This window comes from Copadichromis virginalis, linkage group LG22, assembly GCF_057382275.1.
Source record: "Copadichromis virginalis isolate Kocher_CV1m ecotype Utaka linkage group LG22, C_Virginalis_male_GT1.1, whole genome shotgun sequence".
Lineage (NCBI taxonomy): Eukaryota > Metazoa > Chordata > Actinopteri > Cichliformes > Cichlidae > Copadichromis > Copadichromis virginalis.
This window is the reverse complement of record NC_140638.1, coordinates 35,431,326-35,449,316: the sequence shown is the minus strand read 5'-3', so window position 1 is coordinate 35,449,316 and position 17,991 is coordinate 35,431,326. Positions and strand designations below refer to the sequence as shown.

The window sequence follows — 17,991 nt, the reverse complement described above, 5'->3', positions numbered from 1 at the left end:
ACTGTATCAGGCCTGGGGGCTTTGGGATCTGCAGGTAGGGAGAGAGGTGGTTAAAGGCAGCAATCGCTAAGGGTTGATTACAGTTGTTGAACATCATGGTGTCTCTTGGAGGAGGAGAGTGGGCAGGCAGGGGGATCCCAGGTAAGTCCATGTTTCCAGTAAAAGTGTCAACAGGCACAATGAGGCAGTGCTGCTTTTCACATTTAGCTCCAAAAATTGGTAACAGGTACATTTCTTTAGAAAAGCCTGAAGCTCTTACATCTCACAATGCTTTGCAGGGTATCATCGATGTGCAGTGTGCACAAACCGAGAGTAAAATGAATGTCAATTTTCCATGTTAACCACCAGGGCAGAACACAGCATCGGCGTATTTTCAAAAAGTTTAAAGCACCAGTCCAGCAAATCTCTGCTTTCGTGTAATTTTCAACAAAGAGATCCAGATTTGCAACAAAATGTAAATGGTTTTATTTTTTTGCCTGTGCTCCACGTCTCCACCAAATTCCAAAACTGTTCAAATTACTTTGCTGACAGACAAATGAACATGAGACATACTTTCACCAGGGCTTTACAATCATAATACTTTGTAATTCACAATTCAGGAAAATCTTTAAGTATATTTATATATATAGGTTGGTGATATTTCTATCCAGATGTGGTTTTCATCACCAAATTTTCCATGAATTCCTGAGACAAGAAAATCCTGAAAGCATTCATTAGGGACTGAACACTGCAGAACGCCCGTCGAAATTGCAAGACAAATATTAATAACTTCAAACTAAGAAAATAAACCATGAATACAGATGACGTAACCCAGAGATGTTTCCTTAAACAGGGATACAGCACAGAATTGATACAGAAGCACAACGAAGAGCAAAACAAAACAACATTTAAGAGAGCAAACAATTATCCATGGACAACTGAATCATAAGAGGCTAACTGCACGGGAGCAAACTTCGAGGATTTAGAGGGAATACTGTAAATACAGGTAGGCGATCACAGACGCAGAGCTGAGAGTAATGGTCAGCAGAAGAAAAGGTCACAACCTGGAAGGATGGTGGAGATTCTGAACATTTAGCTGAAAACAACAGAAGCAAAAGACAGTAAGTGCAATTATATCTGAAATAACATCTTAGGCAACACAAGTGCAACATTGATAGGCCATTCAATATGTTTACAAGCAGGTCTAGATTTACAGATAACATGGTGGCCACGACAAAAGAACCCATTGATGAATCCGTCAGCTTTAACAGAGGTGCTCAATTTGCTGACAAGATATTTGACTCCGCACAGACCACGCCCGCCACACACATTAACCAGGTAAAATACGTATTTAGGCTGAATGTTTTTTTCTTCAATTATTTTTTAAAAGTCAGGTCAAGGCTCCAAAAGCCCAAAGGAGATATAAGGGTGGCGGCTCACAACAGTTTTTGTTTGCTGGATCATTTTAGTTCAGCTTTCCTTTTGTTATATTTCTTTCAGTTCAAAATGTGTTCATTACATAAATAAAATGTCATTTTCTCTGTAGCACTTCATGGATTTCATAAGCAGCACACCTTAGTTGTTCACACAAAGCATAAAAGTAAAAAACAATATATACAGTGTTATCTTCATTTTAGATGTCAGAAAGTATTTGTGGCTCCCAGTGTTTTCTTTTGCGTGGAAACCGGCTCCAAATGGGTGTTAACGGTTGCTGACCCCTGGTTTAAACCTTTAGTGTGTTTTCAGCATCATCTTTGAGGTCCCAAAACAAGCATATCAGCCTTCAATAGTGTCTCAATTCTGTACCCGCTGTTTGTCTATCAACAGTAAGAAGAGGCCACACAGAACATCAGCACCTTAAAGTTTACAGTGCACTTATTCTGTGTGGTAAAACACTATCAAACTCTTTAATGTTTAGTTGTTTATTTAGAAAAAAAAGATTAAACACTCAATTAAAAACTTAATTTAACAATAATTAAGATTTTTGTAATTTTCTAAAGCATTTTTTAAATTAATGCAGTAAAATGGACAGCCTGATGCTCTGAAATCAATTTACTAATAATGCATATTTTATGGCACAATTCATTATTAAATCACAAAGTGGTTGATTTAAATGTGCAAGACTCTTGGTCATCCATGTGCTGTCACAACTTACATAGAGGTCATGTCATTAAGGGCATGGTCCAGTTCCTCACTGATGGCTTTGTACTTGAGCTTTTGTGCATAAAGTTCATCTGTGGGTATAAACACAGACAAGAGACAAAAGTGAAGAAAGAAAACAGACAGTTTGAACAAAGAGGCTGAAACTGATCTGCAGAAACATTCACAGTGAAATACTAAGTTATAAAAAAATGAACTAAGCAGTTCTTTCTTAAATAGAAGAGTCCAGTTAATAAGAGTAGCCTTGTTTTCTGTGTTAGTGCTGCTCACTGTCTTGGACTCTTCATCACAACTGAACGTACTGGAGACATCCTCCCATACATGCATGTATGCCTGCTAGCATCTTGCACCCTGCTGTTATGTGCTGGATTGTCTCTGGGGCATCTTTACACAGCCTGCACCTGGGGTCTTGCCTGGTGTGATAGACCCCAGCCTCTATGGATCTTGTACTCAGAGCTTGTTCTTGTGCTGCCATGATTAGTGCCTCTGTGCTGTCTTTCAGTCCAGCTTTGTCCAGCCACTGGTAGGATTTCTGGATATCAGCCACCTCCTCTATCTGCCGGTGGTACATACCGTGCAGGGGCCTGTCCTTCCATGATGGTTCCTCGTCTCCCTCCTCTTTCTTGGGTTTCTGCTGCCTGAGGTATGCACTGAGCACTCGGTCAGTTGGGGCCATCTTCCCAATGTATTCTTGGATGTTCGTTGTCTCATCCTGGACTGTGGTGCTGACACTCACCAGTCCCCGGCCCTCTTCCTTCCGCTTAGCGTACAGCCTCAGGGTGCTGGACTTGGGGTGAAACCCTCCATGCATGGTAAGGAGCTTTCTTGTCTTTATGTCAGTGGCTTCTATCTCCTCCTTTGGCCAGCCTATTACCCCAGCAGGGTACCTGATCACGGGCAGGGCGTACGTGTTGATGGCCCGGATCTTGTTCTTACCATTCAGCTGACTCCTCAGGACTTGCCTGACCCTCTGCAGGTACTTGGTGGTTGCAGCTTTTCTAGCGGCCTCTTCATGGTTCCCATTCGCCTGCGGGATCCCCAAGTACTTGTAACTGTCCTCTATGTCTGCAATGTTGCCTTCTGGTAGTTCAATCCCCTCAGTTCTGACTACCTTCCCTCTCTTTGTTACCATCTGACTACACTTCTCCAGTCCGAACGACATTCCAATGTCATTGCTGTATAGCCTGGTAGTGTGGATCAGTGAATCGATGTCTCGTTCACTCTTGGCATACAGCTTGATGCCATCCATGTACAGGAGGTGGCTGACGACTGCTCTGTTCCGTAGTCGGTATCCGTACTGTGATGACTCTGCCATTACGAGCTTTAAATGGAGCCAGGAAGCATTTAATCACAATGCGTCTGTGCTAATAATTGGGTATTGGGTATATATATATATATATATATTAGGGGTGCAACGATATTCGTATCGATATTGAACCGTTCGATACAGTGCTTTCGGTTCGGTACGCATATGTATCGAACAATACAACATTTGTAATTTATTTTATCAACTTTCCTTCTGACGATGCTGTCTGTGTTGAGCGCTCAGTGAATCTGTGTTCGACTACTCCGCCTAGGCTGCACTGTCGAGCGCAGATCCACTGAGCGCTCAACACAGACAGCATAGTCAGGAGGAAGAGCGCAGGGCAAGCTAGCGAGACAGAAGTTAAGCTCTCCTTTTAACATGAACCTCCCCCACTCTCATTCAGATCTGGCGTTTGGAATTATTTTGGTTTTCATGTGACGTATGACCCTGAAGGTAAGCGAGTCATGGACTAAAGTAAAACAGTATGTTGGATGTGCCATGCAATGCTCAATTACATTGGTGTGAACTAGTGTGTTAGCGCAGTTAGCTCGTTAACGTGTTGGCCGTCTAGCCCCATGCACGGGGCGATCGGCGGTAGCTCGTTAACGGAGATTTGCCGTGTTGTGGCGTTAAGGTCATTTCAACGAGATTAACCTGAAAGCACTAGTGGGAACACAACGAATATGACTGCACATTTACACCGACATCATCCTAGTGCAAAGACAAAAACAACAAGCATGCTACTAACTTTAGCCGAGTCATTTAGACAGCTGTTAGCACGTGATTCTCCTTATGCTGCTGAGAATATAGCCCAGAAGAATCGGATAGTATAGCTTTTATTTTGGAAAGAGACATTTCTCTGTAATAAACTCTCTTTTCCAAAGATGAGTGATTCCTCAATCAGATACAGGGCTTGCAAAATCGCTAGCCCGACGTCCCGGAGCTAGCGATCTTTCCAGTCAGGCTACAAAAATCTCTCTGCCCTGCCCGTCGGGCTATTGTAGGAAAAATATATGTCAATGCTTTTGCATTCTTTCAGAAATGTAGCTGGGTAATTATGTCATTGGCATCGGTGAGCCACTGTCAATATGTGACATATTGAAATCGCGTTTGAATTTGCGCTTGTTTTTTTGCTTTCACTTTGCAATGACAGCACTGATCTGTGAGTGATGATAATTTGTGCACCAATTCCTCTGACATCGTCTTATTAATCGTTAGCTTACTATGCAAACATGACAAGTGAAATCTTCCGCAGCTTAAACATGTGAGAGGTTGATCGTGCAGAGAATCGCTGAGCTTATGTGAGTCGTGTGTAAAAGTAGCAGTATATATATTTTAGTTCTGCTGAGCCAAATAAGACAGGTCGGGGTGAAGAAGTGACAGCCAAAGAAAAGCTTACCACAAAACGGAGAAGTTATGACAAATCAGACTATAAGGCAAAAAGAAAGTGCAGCTTTATGGTTTCATGGACAAAAGAATTTCTGTGGCTGCAATATGACAAGCTAAATAACCAGGGCTGCACATAAGTGGTCCGCAGGTGCGCATTCGCTGTCAAAATAAAAAACGCGCACAAGGGTTAGGGTTAAATTTAAAAACTGTACTTTTGAGTTAAAATATATATTTATAATTTTAATAAATGACAAATTAAAAAGGCATGAACATTTTTTTGTATCGAAAAAATATCGAACCGTGACACCAAAGTATCGAACCGAACCGAACCGTGAATTTTGTGTATCGTTGCACCCCTAATATATATATATATATATATATATATATATATATATATATATATATATATATATATATATATATATATGTATATATATATGTGTGTGTGTGTGTGTGTGTATATATGTATATATATACAGCAAACGAAGGCTGTCCAAAGTCGTAGACTCCTCCGAATGCAGCCGACAAATGCGTCCTCCTTTTCCCCGAATTTGAAGGATGGGTCGGGTGTGTCCTTCGTGGTTTACCATATCCCAGAATTCATAGCGCGGCCCAGCCAAACTCCAGTTTCTGGCAATGGCGTCCGCTACTAAGTTTTAAAATTACTCTTATTATTCTTTCTGGGTCACAAAATAAACTTTTAACATATTTTCAGGTGAGAAAGTAGCTGTGTAAACTTCAAATATCTGCTCGGTTTATCAAGATATCCCATATTTGCAAAAGTGTGCCGACATTTTCGGAGACGTCTGTTACCCACCAGCTCGATAGCTAGCCGGGAGCTCGAGGGTCACTGAAGCCGCCGAGAATGGCACAACTCCCGGCACATCATTTTCAGATCACCGCAGACTTTTGCTACTCAGGTTAAACGTAATATATAAGTCACTTAGACAACCTAAAAATGTTATTGTTTGGCTTTTTTCAGTGTTTTATTTGTTCGTGAGTAAATCGGTTTGGCTGAGATTAAAGTTATTAGATTAGATAAAATAAAACTTTATTAATCCCCCGGGTGGGTTCCTCCTTGGTTTTCACACAGCTGACTAAACGTCAAACAGAAAACTGATTAAACAGAAGTATGAGACAGTCGAGAATTTACGCCAGTGTCTGGTTATATTTTAGATAGCAAGAAGCAGACGGCCGAGTTTATTAAACTCCACAGAGACAGTGGCGACGCTGATCAGAAGGCGAGACCGTCCAGTTTCACAGCCGTTTACTTCCGGCCTACCCGACCTTCTGAGGACCCGGCCCACGTAGACCACGAAGGCCGGGTCCTCAGGAGGATGCAGCCCATGAATTTGGACATGACCATAGCATGTTCTGACTGAGAGATTTCTGAAAATATTAAAACGTACAGCTCTGCCATCACTTCCAACATAAATGAAGACAGGAAACTAAACAGCAGTGACGTTTGTAGGGTTACTGAAGTTGGGCTAGCTGCTACTGTATATAATGATGTGCTACGTGATCGCTAGCGACACAGCTATGTTAGCATAACAAACACAGTGAAGCTGGAGGATGAACGCTAACTTTTTTCCACTGGATAATGTTAAGGTTCCTGATAGTTAGAGACAAATGCAATCGCATGGCAGGATGCTGTAAACGGACCAAACTTCAGTCAGGAGAACAACTGAGATAATCCATCCACAATATGAGGTTAGTCATTAATATACTGCAACAACATGGGAATAGAGCAGCTGCCAGAGAATTCAACATTAATGAATCAATGGTACAGAAGTGGAGGAAGGAAGAAGAATGAGTTGAGTAAAGTGTGACTTATTTGACTGTTTTGTTTCGCTTAGTGCGTCTTATAATCTGGTGCACCTTATGGTCTGAAAAATACGGTAATTAAAGGGTGAACTTTGTTGAGAAATGAGTGTTTTACCTTCCAGATCATCAATTGTCTTCTCCAGCTTGGCCACAGATCTCTCAGCAAACTCAGCTCGCGTCTCGGCCTGTTAAAGCAACAACTTTTGATCAGACAACGAAGTTGAAGAAGTAACAGAAATGCAGCAATATGTTGACCTCTCAAAGCATCAAAACATTTAGAGCCCAGCGCTCATTTAAATGTAGAAAATATTTTAAATAGATAAATAAAATGATCAATAAATCCAGCATTTAGAATATCTACAGGTCATTTTTCTTTCTTGCTCACCTCTTTCAGTTTGTCAGTTAGGATCTTAATTTCTTCCTCATACTTGTCCTCCTTTTGCGAGTACTGTGTGGAAGGAGAAGATTATTCAGAGGGTGAGGTCTGCAGGATGGTGAAGTGTCACAGCGGGGCAAGGAGATACTTGGTTTGACTCTAAACCTCCCGAGTGTACTGTGTCAGCTTCTTTATTGTTATATGTAAAAAGTCACGTTTTGAAAATATATGTTTACTCTCAGTGTCTCTGGCCTTTCCTTACCTTCTCAGCCCTGGCCTCCAGGGACTTTAGGTTATTGGTGACATTCTTCAGTTCATCCTCCAGCTCAGCACATTTACTTTTAGAGTTTTTAGAAGACAAAAATAGGTTGGTGCAGAAAACTCACAGTTTAAATGTTTGCCATGACATGTAAAAAAACCCCTGTAAACACTTGAAGCAGTGCTCCTTGGAAATAATTGCTTCTGTCCTTCAAAAAACCCCAAACATGAGGCAGGTAACACGGTATATGTACTCACGCCTCAGCCAGCTCTGCCCTCTCCTCTGTACGCTCTAACTCTCCTTCTACAATCACCAGTTTACGAGCAACCTGAGGAGAAAGTGTGAGAGTTTAAGGTCCTGCACCGTGGATTTGCTATTTTTCAGTATTATTGTAATAACAACACAGAGGTAGATACAGTTACCAGCTCCTTTCAAATGTCTTTGGTTCCTAAAGAAAGTGCATCACTGCAGCGGACTGCAACAGACAAGAACAAAAACACTCGCCTCCTCGTATTTGCGGTCAGCCTCCTCAGCGATGTGTTTAGCTTCCTTCAGCTGAATCTCCTGGAGCTCCATCTTCTCTTCATCTTTCAGAGCTCTGTTCTCAATCACCTTCATGCCTCTGTGCAGACAAACCATCCTTACTTTCTGACAATACAAATACACTGCTAAACATTTTTAACCCTCGTGCTTCGTTCATTTCATGTAAAACAATTTTGTGTTCTCGATCAGATATAGAAACTATAATAATAGATGTATTATCACTGTATGTTGTGTTAGATTTTTGTAATCAGCTCACGTTCTTGTGAGCATGACAGCCTTTCTAAGTCTCATTAATCTGAAAAAACATCTGGATTAGTTTGACTGTAAGAAATGATCAGATGAAACACAGTCTACTGTTTATCACAGGCTACTTTGGATAAGTTACAACGTTAAGAACATTTGTTTTTAAACCATTTCAAATCTTTTATAGTCACATAAAGCAACACCTGTTGTGGTCCTGGCCAAAAGTGGACGGGAATGTTTTATTTGTGTGGCTAGGAAATTATCCCAAAACTGCACTTCTGACATATCTTTATGCCATGTTTAGACTGCTTGATTGGCATTTACTTTTTGAAAGGGCAGCGTCCCCTACCGGTGGCCAGACACTGTGATGTTTGGACTTGGACATGAGTGATGAGTGGCTGCTATTCCACGCACTCGTCACAAACCTCTAATCACTGCCAGTTTGTCTTGCTGATGATGACCCTGAATAGTATTGTGGCTGTCAAAGCGAATCGCCCATAACAACATGTAAATCATGTTTAATTAATCAGGAACAGTTCAAAGCATGATTCGATGGCCATCATCGTCATCATCATTCCTCTTTAGCTGGATTATATTCCGTGCCATCTTCAGCTTCTGATCCATCCTCACTGTCAGTTTCCTGGCCTCTCTCCTCCTCACCAGTGTGGTGATCAAATATGTAATCAAGAGCCTCACTTAGGTCATGGTGCTGCCACACAGTGACCTGTCACCATAGCTACACAGTGTTTTCTGTGGGGCAGATAGGATTTGATGCATAGAACAGTTCATTTTGAAAATCTGTCAGCTAAATATAAGAACGTGGTGTTAATAACCTCTGTTTAGATGCTGCTGCCTTACATATGACTGGGAGGAAGCTAATAATAGACTGTGCAATAATACACAATTAAAAAAATGAGTATAGCACCAACTCAATGAAACTTTCAGATATTGACCTGATCTGTTAAGTAGCAAAGGGGATTGTTTGAGCTGCTTTGGTCTTAATAAAACTAACAAGTGCACCAGAGAAGCAGGTTTAACAGGTGGAGGCCACTGACTCTTTCCCCTCCTCATCTTTTCTGAATGTTTTTTTTTGGTACTTTTTAGTTTTGCATTTGGCTGGTGTTGGTGTGAGTACCAGTAGCATGAGGCGATACCTTGGCCTTACAGAGGTTACACAGATTGTCCAATTGTAAGGACGCCTGTTTTCTGTTGGACTCGTCAAGGTTGTTAGTTTGGTCGCTATTTCTAAGTTTGTTAAGTAGTTTCATTGTAGCCACGTGTATGTAGCTAGTTGAATCATTTGCATTTCTAGTTACTTGTTCCATTTCGTGTCCTCGTTGTCTTGGTCTCGTCTGTGTTCCCCCCAGCCCGTCATGTCCCTCGCTCTCTCGCTCCTTGTCTCATGTGCATTGTGTTCAGTTTTGTTTCCCCTCTAACGTTTGTCTAGTTTGCTCCAGCTGTGTTTCTATGCATCTCCACTTCTCTTATGTATACACTCTGTCAGTGTCTCTTATGTTCCAGTCATGGGTCTGATGACCTCCAAGTGTTCCTGGTTTCTAGTGTACCCCCAGTTTAGGGTTCCTGTTTAGTTCCTGGCGCCTGTTTTGTATAAAGTCTGATCAGCCAGTACAAAGATCTCGCTTGCAGTTTAAATTTCCATCTGCTTCCATGGCTGCACTAAGCTCAAATACTCAGTAGCTATTCAACATCTATGGAGTTTTTTTACTGATATATTAAGATACATTTTCAGTCCCAGGTCTTTTTTGTGTGGTTCTAGCACAGTATGTTCATGAACCATCCAACGGGAAAAGTGTGGTCACTGACATTCAAGCTGTTCCTATAACGCTTGACTTGTGATACTCATCGCAGAAGAACAATAGAGGTCACAGCAGAGTCACCTCTCGCTCTCATCTGCAGCCTTCTCAGCTTCTTCCAGTTTCTGCAGAGCTGTTGCCAGCCTCTCCTGAGCGCGGTCCAGCTCCTCCTCTACGAGCTGGATACGTCTGTTGAGGGAAGCCACTTCTGCCTCTGCCTGAGAATACAAGGAGCAGATTAATTAGAAAAACAGTCTGTTACATACGCTGCACATGTCTAACACAGTAAAAGCAGCATTTCCTGATAGAAGCGTATTGCATGTTATTCCAAAGAAGTGGATAATATAATGTGGATGTGGACAAAGCTTTTCCAAAGAATCTCTTCAAATAACCTTTTTGGTTTTCAGTGAGTTAGGATGATGTACTCAGCCAGAAGCTTATCGTGATACAGTGCATGTATTCTCTCTTTTTCCACATTTTGTCATATTACACCATTATTCCATTTGCTTGAAATTTTCTTTTTAAACATATTTACAAATATTAGATTTAACAGGTCTTAAATCAAGTCTTGGCTCTATAGGTCACATAAGGACAGAGTAATCATAAAGTGACTCCTTTGTTATCTGGACTGTGTGCTTAGGACCTTCGAGGCCCAGAGCAGTTTGGAGCCGGTTGCCACCATCATGCTTCACTGTAGAGATGGCATTGGCCAGGTGATGAGCGGTGCCTGATTTCCTCCAGACATCATGCTTGGCATTCAGGCCAAAGAGCTAAGTGTTTGTTTCATCAGAGCAGGGAATTTTGTTTCTCATCGTGCGAGAGTGCTTCAGGTGCCTTTTGGAAAACTCCAACTTACTTTTACTGAGGAGTGGCTCTGGTCTGGCCTCTCTATGATACATACCTGATTGCTGGAATGCTGCAGAAATGGTTGGGGTGTTAGGGCGAAAACAGGGTGCCACTGTTGGCCGAAGACAAAGGAAGACTCAGCAGGGAAGGTGAGTTAGGAGGCATCGAGAAAGACAGCCGTATGGACTACGGCTCATGAAGGGAGATATTATGAAGAGAAGGAAAACAGACATATTGTGTGTACAAGAGACCAGGTCGAAGTGATGAGGCCAGTAGCATTGGAGGTGGATTCAAACTGTTCTAGAGAGAGAACTCGATTATGGGTCATTTTGAAGTCTATACGAATAGTTCTGTTCAGGTGAAGCGTCTGTCAGACCGGAGCATTAGTTCAAAGCTGTACATGAAATAGGTGAATGTTAATGCGTGTGCTGCACAGTCAGAAAAGTTGAATATAGTGGTAATGAGTGGTAACTGGTGTCAACTTTAACAGACATGGGAACACGGGTGATGAGGAAGTGATTTCAGCAAAGGATGGAAATGACTGGTCAATGCATGTTTCAAGAAGAGGAAGGAACACAGGGTGGCATGTTAAGGTGGAGGAAGGTGCACACAGGTGAAATGCATCTTATGCACAACTGGCAATCTAGTGGACATATGTAACCTGGTCTGCAGGTAATAATAGGTGATAGACGCCTCTCCACACACCTTAATGAATCCAGTCCCTGCATACAAGCATGTCCTAGGACTTCATTTAATGTGGTCAGACAGAACCAGACCAGGAGCCCTATAGACTCACACAACCCTGGATTTATCCCAAATATAACGGATACTTGATTTAAGAAAGGGAAAGATATGGGTTTGGTTAAATATTTTGATTTACTTAATGGGACCAATTAAAAAGGTTTTGAAGATTTGAAAGAAAAAGGACTGACAAATAAAGACTTCTGTAGATTTTTACAAATAAACATAAGATTGAAAGTATATTTAACAGAAAGATCTGTGTCGGGTGTTCTGAATGTTTTCCTAATGGCATAAAAATCTATTTCAGGAATTAGACCCATTTCTAAAATATACCAAGGTTTACAAGCATTGAAAGGGCAAAATAAAACAGCTAGAATAACTCTTTAACCAATTAAAGAGCAGGTATAAGTGAAAAGATGTAAACACAAAATACAGATTCAAGTACAAGTACACAAACAGTGTCTCTGCTGAAAGCACAGCTCTCACAGATTCCACAGCTGCCAGTTTCATCGTGCAACGACAAAATTTACTGAACCAGCAGCACACGAAGACCAGAATTACGATTCACATTTGAACAACATTAACAGCAATTCTGTCTTTTCTGTCTTGCTACCAAAAAATCCATCTCGATAAAACCACATTTCCTGCAGAGCTCAAGGGCTTGAAGGCAGTTTCCATCATGAATTGCTATTTTCTGCCTAACTGACTTGTTCACGCACAGATACATTATGCACTGGAGTACTGTTGTGTACAGTATTGTGTACTTTTGAGTTCTTTTGGTTTTGCAAAAATGACGACTGCCAAGAAAACCTCATTTCTGCTTTTTGATACCTAAGAAATTTCAGCTGTAACAGATGGCGCCAGATTGCAAAATGCTTAGCTATGTCTGTCAAGAGTGGGACCCAGTTACAGGACTCAAACACGAAGAGGGTAAACTGGAAGAAGCAGCTTTATCTCTGTGGAACGAGTAGTGAGGAGAACATGGAGCATTGAGAAACACAGCCAGTGGACAACACACCAGTGAGGAGAGGGAGACTGAGGCCTTAAATACACACAGGATAATGAGCGGATGGGAAACAGGAGGGAACACAGCAGGAAATAATCAGACTAACAGGAAGGGAGGAAGCAAAACTGAACACACTGAGCACAGGATGAGAGACTGCCAAAATAAAACAGGAAACATACTAAGACGCAGACTAAGATATACAAACACTGGGACAGGGGAGACAGACTGAGAAGATGGAGAGGGCGACTGACATGACAGGCTGGGGAGAACACAGACGAGACCAAGACAACCAGGACACGAAAGGGAACAAACAATTCAGAACTGGAAATACAAAATGATTAAAGTGGGAAGAACAAGGAAGCTAAACAATACCAGAACTGAGAAACACAGAAACACTGAGTCATGATGTTTTCTCAGTGATCTGTGAGTGGGCCCATCTTTCTGCTGGTTTTATGACACAACAATCTGACCACAATGGGCTCAACAGACACTGATTTGCACCAGGATGCAATCACCATCCAATGACAAAAGTGGGGAGAACGTGAGTGAGTTCTTTGTGGCCTCACTTCAAATCAGGACATTTTGCTCCAAAAGATAGTTGAATGCAGCAAATTCATGGTGAAAGTGCAGGCAGTGGTAGTTCCCATATCCAGGAAACATCTACAGTGTCTACTTTTTAGGTTTTTCCAACTTCTGTCGCTGGTTTATCGGGAACAATAGCAAAGTCTGACTTTTCTTAAGACGCCTTTCTAGTGGAATGTCTCAGCCTGGGAAACCTTCGACCATCTGGAGCATCTGCTCGCCTCTGCGCTTATTCTTGCTCAACACACTCTAGTTCATTGAGGAGGTTGACACTTTGGATTCTAGATGCAGTGTTGTCCCAGAGGGCTGCTGATAAAATGCACCCCTTGGCTTTCTTTGCTCATCAGCTGTCACCCACAAAGCACAATTACAACATGGGGAGGTGAGAACTGCTGGTGGTGAAGCTGGCGCTGGAAGAATGGAGGCACTTGCAGAGGAAGCTGAAAATCCCTTTGTTGTTTGGATGACCACAAGAAATGATCAAACTCACTGCAAGCCAGGTGGTCTTTTTCTGGTTGCCCAGTTTAACTATACAAACTTCTACCTCCCAGACTCGTGGAGCACCAACGCAGATGCTCTCTCCCCCCAAAGAGAGTGAACCAATCCTCCCAGCCTCCCTCGTCGTTGGATCACCTGGAAGATCGAGTCGCTGGCCAGTGCCGCGCAGCAAAACGAGATAGATCCTCAGGCTGAGCGTGTCCAGTGGTCTGTAATAATATCTGTGATTCATACAGAATGGCAGCCATGGCTTGTGCTGATGAGGTCATGGTGATAATTATGAATCAAGAGAATATAGAAAGATTAAATTACCATAAGAAAAGGTCCTCTGCTGAACCACGGTGAAGGTGGAACCTTTGAACATTTATTGTTAGCCTGCTACAGAACAGCAGGTTTTATCATTGACAGCAAACTAAAATCTTTAAGCTATGGTTTATTTGAAGGACTACTGATGGATAGCAAAAGAGATTTATTTTGGTAAATCGTGTCCATAATCAACACTCTGGAAAATGAGAGCTAAAGAATGATTAATAGTGATATTGTCTTTAAAGACAGATAAATTCCCTTTTTCCTGGAATATTTTAAATATTTGTATAAATATATCTATGTTTTTGCACGATTCTCATCCGATGTAACTGCCATATCTTTTGAAGAAAGGGTTTTTGAAAATGGTTTTGATTGTTTGATTTAAAATCCAGTGTGGTGCTGTATAGAGGCAAAATTACAAAAAGTGTGCCACTGTCCAAAAACATACGGACTGTAGCTAAGAGCTAAATTAGTGGACTGAGTTTCTGTAAGTAATGGCTCGACTGGTTCGACTGGTTCGACTGGATTTAATGGGGTCAGCCATTAAACAAAAGGACTCCACCGCCTCACCACTTGTGTGCACCTGTGGGCACCAATGACTTTCTGATCATAACATTGGACATCTGTCCAAAAGAGGTTTTGAACACTTATTTGTATGGATAACATAAAACAAATAAACATACAAAAATATGGAGAAATAGAAATAACTATCGCTTCTCTCAGACGAAATCTCCCCGTTTCCTCTTCTGTCTCTGTTTAGATTTAGTCAGTTTCTGTGTTATTTATGGGTTTTTGGTTAATTCCTCTTCCTCCCTTTGAACATTACTTTCCTCGTGTCTGACCTTCTACTCCTGTCTTGTCTTTCCTTGTGTATGATTATCTGCCCCACCCTCTTTTCTGTAGTTTAATCCGTGTCTGACTTTCCTCAGTGGTGTCTCATTTCTAACCACCCCTCAGTGTGTGTATAAAAAGTACTTTTGTCATATCATCTGTTTGTTTTCCATTTGTTCCCCATCTCTTTTCAGCCTCTTATGGCCTGCATTTGTATTTCACTTCAGCGATGTCTGACAGAGAGCCCGTCCTGTGAATCTGACGCTAGTTTAAATTCTCAAAGTCAGTGTGTGAAAGAGAACCATTTGGATGGACACCTTTGAGAACTAAACATTGTAGCACGAGCTGAAGGATGAAAGTAAAACAGGTGGAGAAAGGTGAGTGCAATAGCCCACTGGTTTATGATAGTCTAGTTCTTATTGTGCTGTGAGAGCCACAGTGAATGAGCCTAAATTAGGCTACATCCATTAAATAAAGGCCGTCAGTTACTGTGATCTGGGAGGCATGGGTACCTAAAATGGACTTGAACAATTGTTAATCTCACTGCCAAGGGTGGGTGGTTGACATCAGAGTTAAAAAGGGCTCTGAATCCCCCAACAGCTGTGAGACGTAAGCATGATGAGAATGGAATGCAAGGCTGAAACAGGAACTCAAACTGGCTTGGTTTACACTGGCCATCAGTTCATGCTGTGTGAGACACAATGCCACCACTGAGAGAGCTCTGTATCATGTATTACAGTTTCTTGGCCTTCCCAGTCATAAAATAGGGAAAAAAATCTCCCAAAGAGTCACATCCACGTCAGCACCCTGCTAATCTGTTTGCTTTGTGGAAGAGACATATTTTCTTTTGTATTTTCAGAATGTAAAGGTTGGTCAGTAATCAATAATGTGGTATTATGAAATGCACCAAACACACCACTGTGAATTAGTTTTACTCACATCAGCAGCTTTCTTATCAGCAACTTCAAGCTTCTCCTGAGCATCCTTTAAGGCCTCGGAGTATTTATCAAGCTCATCTTCTGTTGCTTTCAGCTTCTTTTGCATTTGTATAAGCTCGTCTTCATGCTGATAGCGTGGGACAAGAAACACAGGGTTAGATTTTAATGTACATTTTTGGACAGACTTTCCTCAGCAGCAGACTCAGGTCCTTGTTTGACTACCATCCACCAAAACCACAGATAAAAGATAACTGGGTCTCTGGAAGTCTCAAAAAGTCATCTTTCCTATTTTCATTCATTCATTGGTACAAGATGCTAAACTACACCACATACTAAGCTCATATAAACCACCAGACTGATGAGTCCGCTTCATGTGATTTGCACCTGTGTGACCTACCTGCTTGCTTCTATCTTCAGCTGCTTTTCTGTCCGTTTCAGCCTGTTCCGCCTGATCCAGCGCATTTTCCTTGTCCAACTTCAGCATAAGCATTTTCTTCTTGATGGCCTCCATTTTTGTTGATGTGTAATAGCGTTTTCCTGTAAAAGATCAATACTAATTGGTGCAGAACCTGAGACTGGCAAACTGGAAGAGACACCAACTCTAACAAAGCAGCAGACTATTTATATGACAGACAAGGAGACACTCCCCCAAAATCACACACAACTGTACCCTGCAGATTAGCTGGAAGATGAACCTCCACACAAGCACCTCAGAATATCTTTGATCTGCTCTTATCATGTAGCTGTGAAGAAGGAGGAAAAAACAGAAATGAAATGTGTTTTCAGGACCACTTTTGTCTGTCCTTCCATGCACATACATGGACAGTGTTGGTTAAGTCACTTGAAAAAAGTAATCAGTAACTAATTACTGATTACTTCCCCAAAAAAGAAATCCCGTTACTTTACTGATTACTTATTTTCAAAAGTAATTAATTACTTAGTTACTTAGTTACTTTTTAAAAACACGATTTACAACCTGAAGAGGTGATAAAGTGATAGATCTCTCAGCCCAATTCTACTTTTTCTACATAATCCATCATACAAAATGTAATCAAATGGAAAAGTCTCTTTTTAAAACTTGTTTTATTAGTTTTAATCTTTTATCTTTATGCATCAAGCAAACATTTAATTATCTGCAACATTCTCTGACTGGAAGAAATTAGTTTAACATTTAAACCTATTTTCTACACATTCCAGCTCATAAAATAAAATATTTTTTTGTGTTTACACTCAGTCTTTCAAATAGATGCAAGTAAAACACAGCAGAAAATAAATAAAGTCAAAGACTCAGTGGTCCTGTTGCTCTATTTTCACCTGTAAAGCAGGAGTGGGGTAGGCGGAGGGTTACCCTGGTGCAGGTGTGCCGCGGTCAGTGGAAGAATCCACGAGTTTCTCTGTGAGTTTCCCATTACGTCGTAGCTACTCGGTGCTTGTTGGAAGTTTAGGGGTTTTTTCGCTGTAAAAAGAAGTTTTCTTCCCACGCACAGCGGACACTAATGTTTTTGTCACTTTTTATGGAATCAAACTCAAAGTAAGGTCAGTACTTCCACGCTTTAAACGCTGCACGCTCATACTCTCTCTGCACTCGATATATGATCCACTGTTGATCTGCACACAGCTGTTGTCACCAACGTCGCACTCGCTTACGTCACTGTCATGAGACATTCTCGCAAAAAAATCACTGTTTTAGTAACGCAGTAACGCAGCGTTCCTATGGGAAAGTAACGGTAATCTAATTACCGTTTTTGCAATAGTAATCCCTTACTTTACTCGTTGCTTGAAAAAAGTAATCGGATTACAGTAACGCGTTACTGCCCATCTCTGTACATGGAAAGCATAGAGGGAGAAAGAGTAGTACCAAGACACCGTCATGAAACACAGCAAAGCATCACTGACAACAGAAATGTTCATGAAATGACACGAACAGCTTGAAATGGTAGAACTGGGGTTGAGGTTGTTTTGCAAAGCAGCAGACACAGGAAACAGCTGCTGTATACAGGCTGAAGTAGTGTAAGACCTGAAACAGCTGAAGACGTGGGATCCTTCAGGTCAGAAGACACAATGACACTAAGAACAACATGACCACTCCTTTCCATATCTCACTCCCACAGCTCACCACTTTACATCCTCCATCATCCCAGTGCATGCTGTTTACTGTTCACCAAAATAAAAGGATGGCCAGGATATTACTATGGTGTCTTGTTATAGCCCCGAGCTGGCCTGTTCATGGCTAACATGGAGCTAGTTTGGAGCTTATTCATTTCTTTTTGTATTTTTTCCTTCAAAGTGTTGAAACATTAAAGTTTCCAAAAGAGAAAATGAAAAACAAAACTAACTTTTTCCTACCAAA

The 17,991-nt window shown here is 41.4% G+C and overlaps 1 protein-coding gene across 2 annotated transcripts; it reads right to left on the bottom strand.

Moving 5' to 3' along the window:
• Positions 1-441: 441 nt before the first annotated feature.
• LOC146683788 (tropomyosin alpha-1 chain-like) lies at positions 442-16,252 on the bottom strand. Of its 2 annotated transcripts, XM_085445683.1 has the most exons (10): positions 16,039-16,251; positions 15,643-15,768; positions 9,978-10,111; positions 7,798-7,915; positions 7,551-7,621; positions 7,297-7,372; positions 7,044-7,106; positions 6,774-6,843; positions 2,135-2,213; positions 442-1,075 (listed from the first exon to the last, which is right to left on the bottom strand). In XM_085445683.1, the coding sequence occupies exons 1-10, from the start codon at positions 16,150-16,152 to the stop codon at positions 1,072-1,074; spliced, it is 855 nt and encodes a 284-aa protein (XP_085301809.1). In that variant the 5' UTR covers positions 16,153-16,251; the 3' UTR covers positions 442-1,071. The 2 variants fall into 2 exon arrangements, with proteins under 2 accessions (XP_085301809.1, XP_085301810.1); XM_085445684.1 differs by lacking the exon at positions 442-1,075 and having other exon boundaries at positions 2,131-2,213; positions 16,039-16,252.
• Between the last annotated feature and the right edge of the window lie 1,739 nt (positions 16,253-17,991).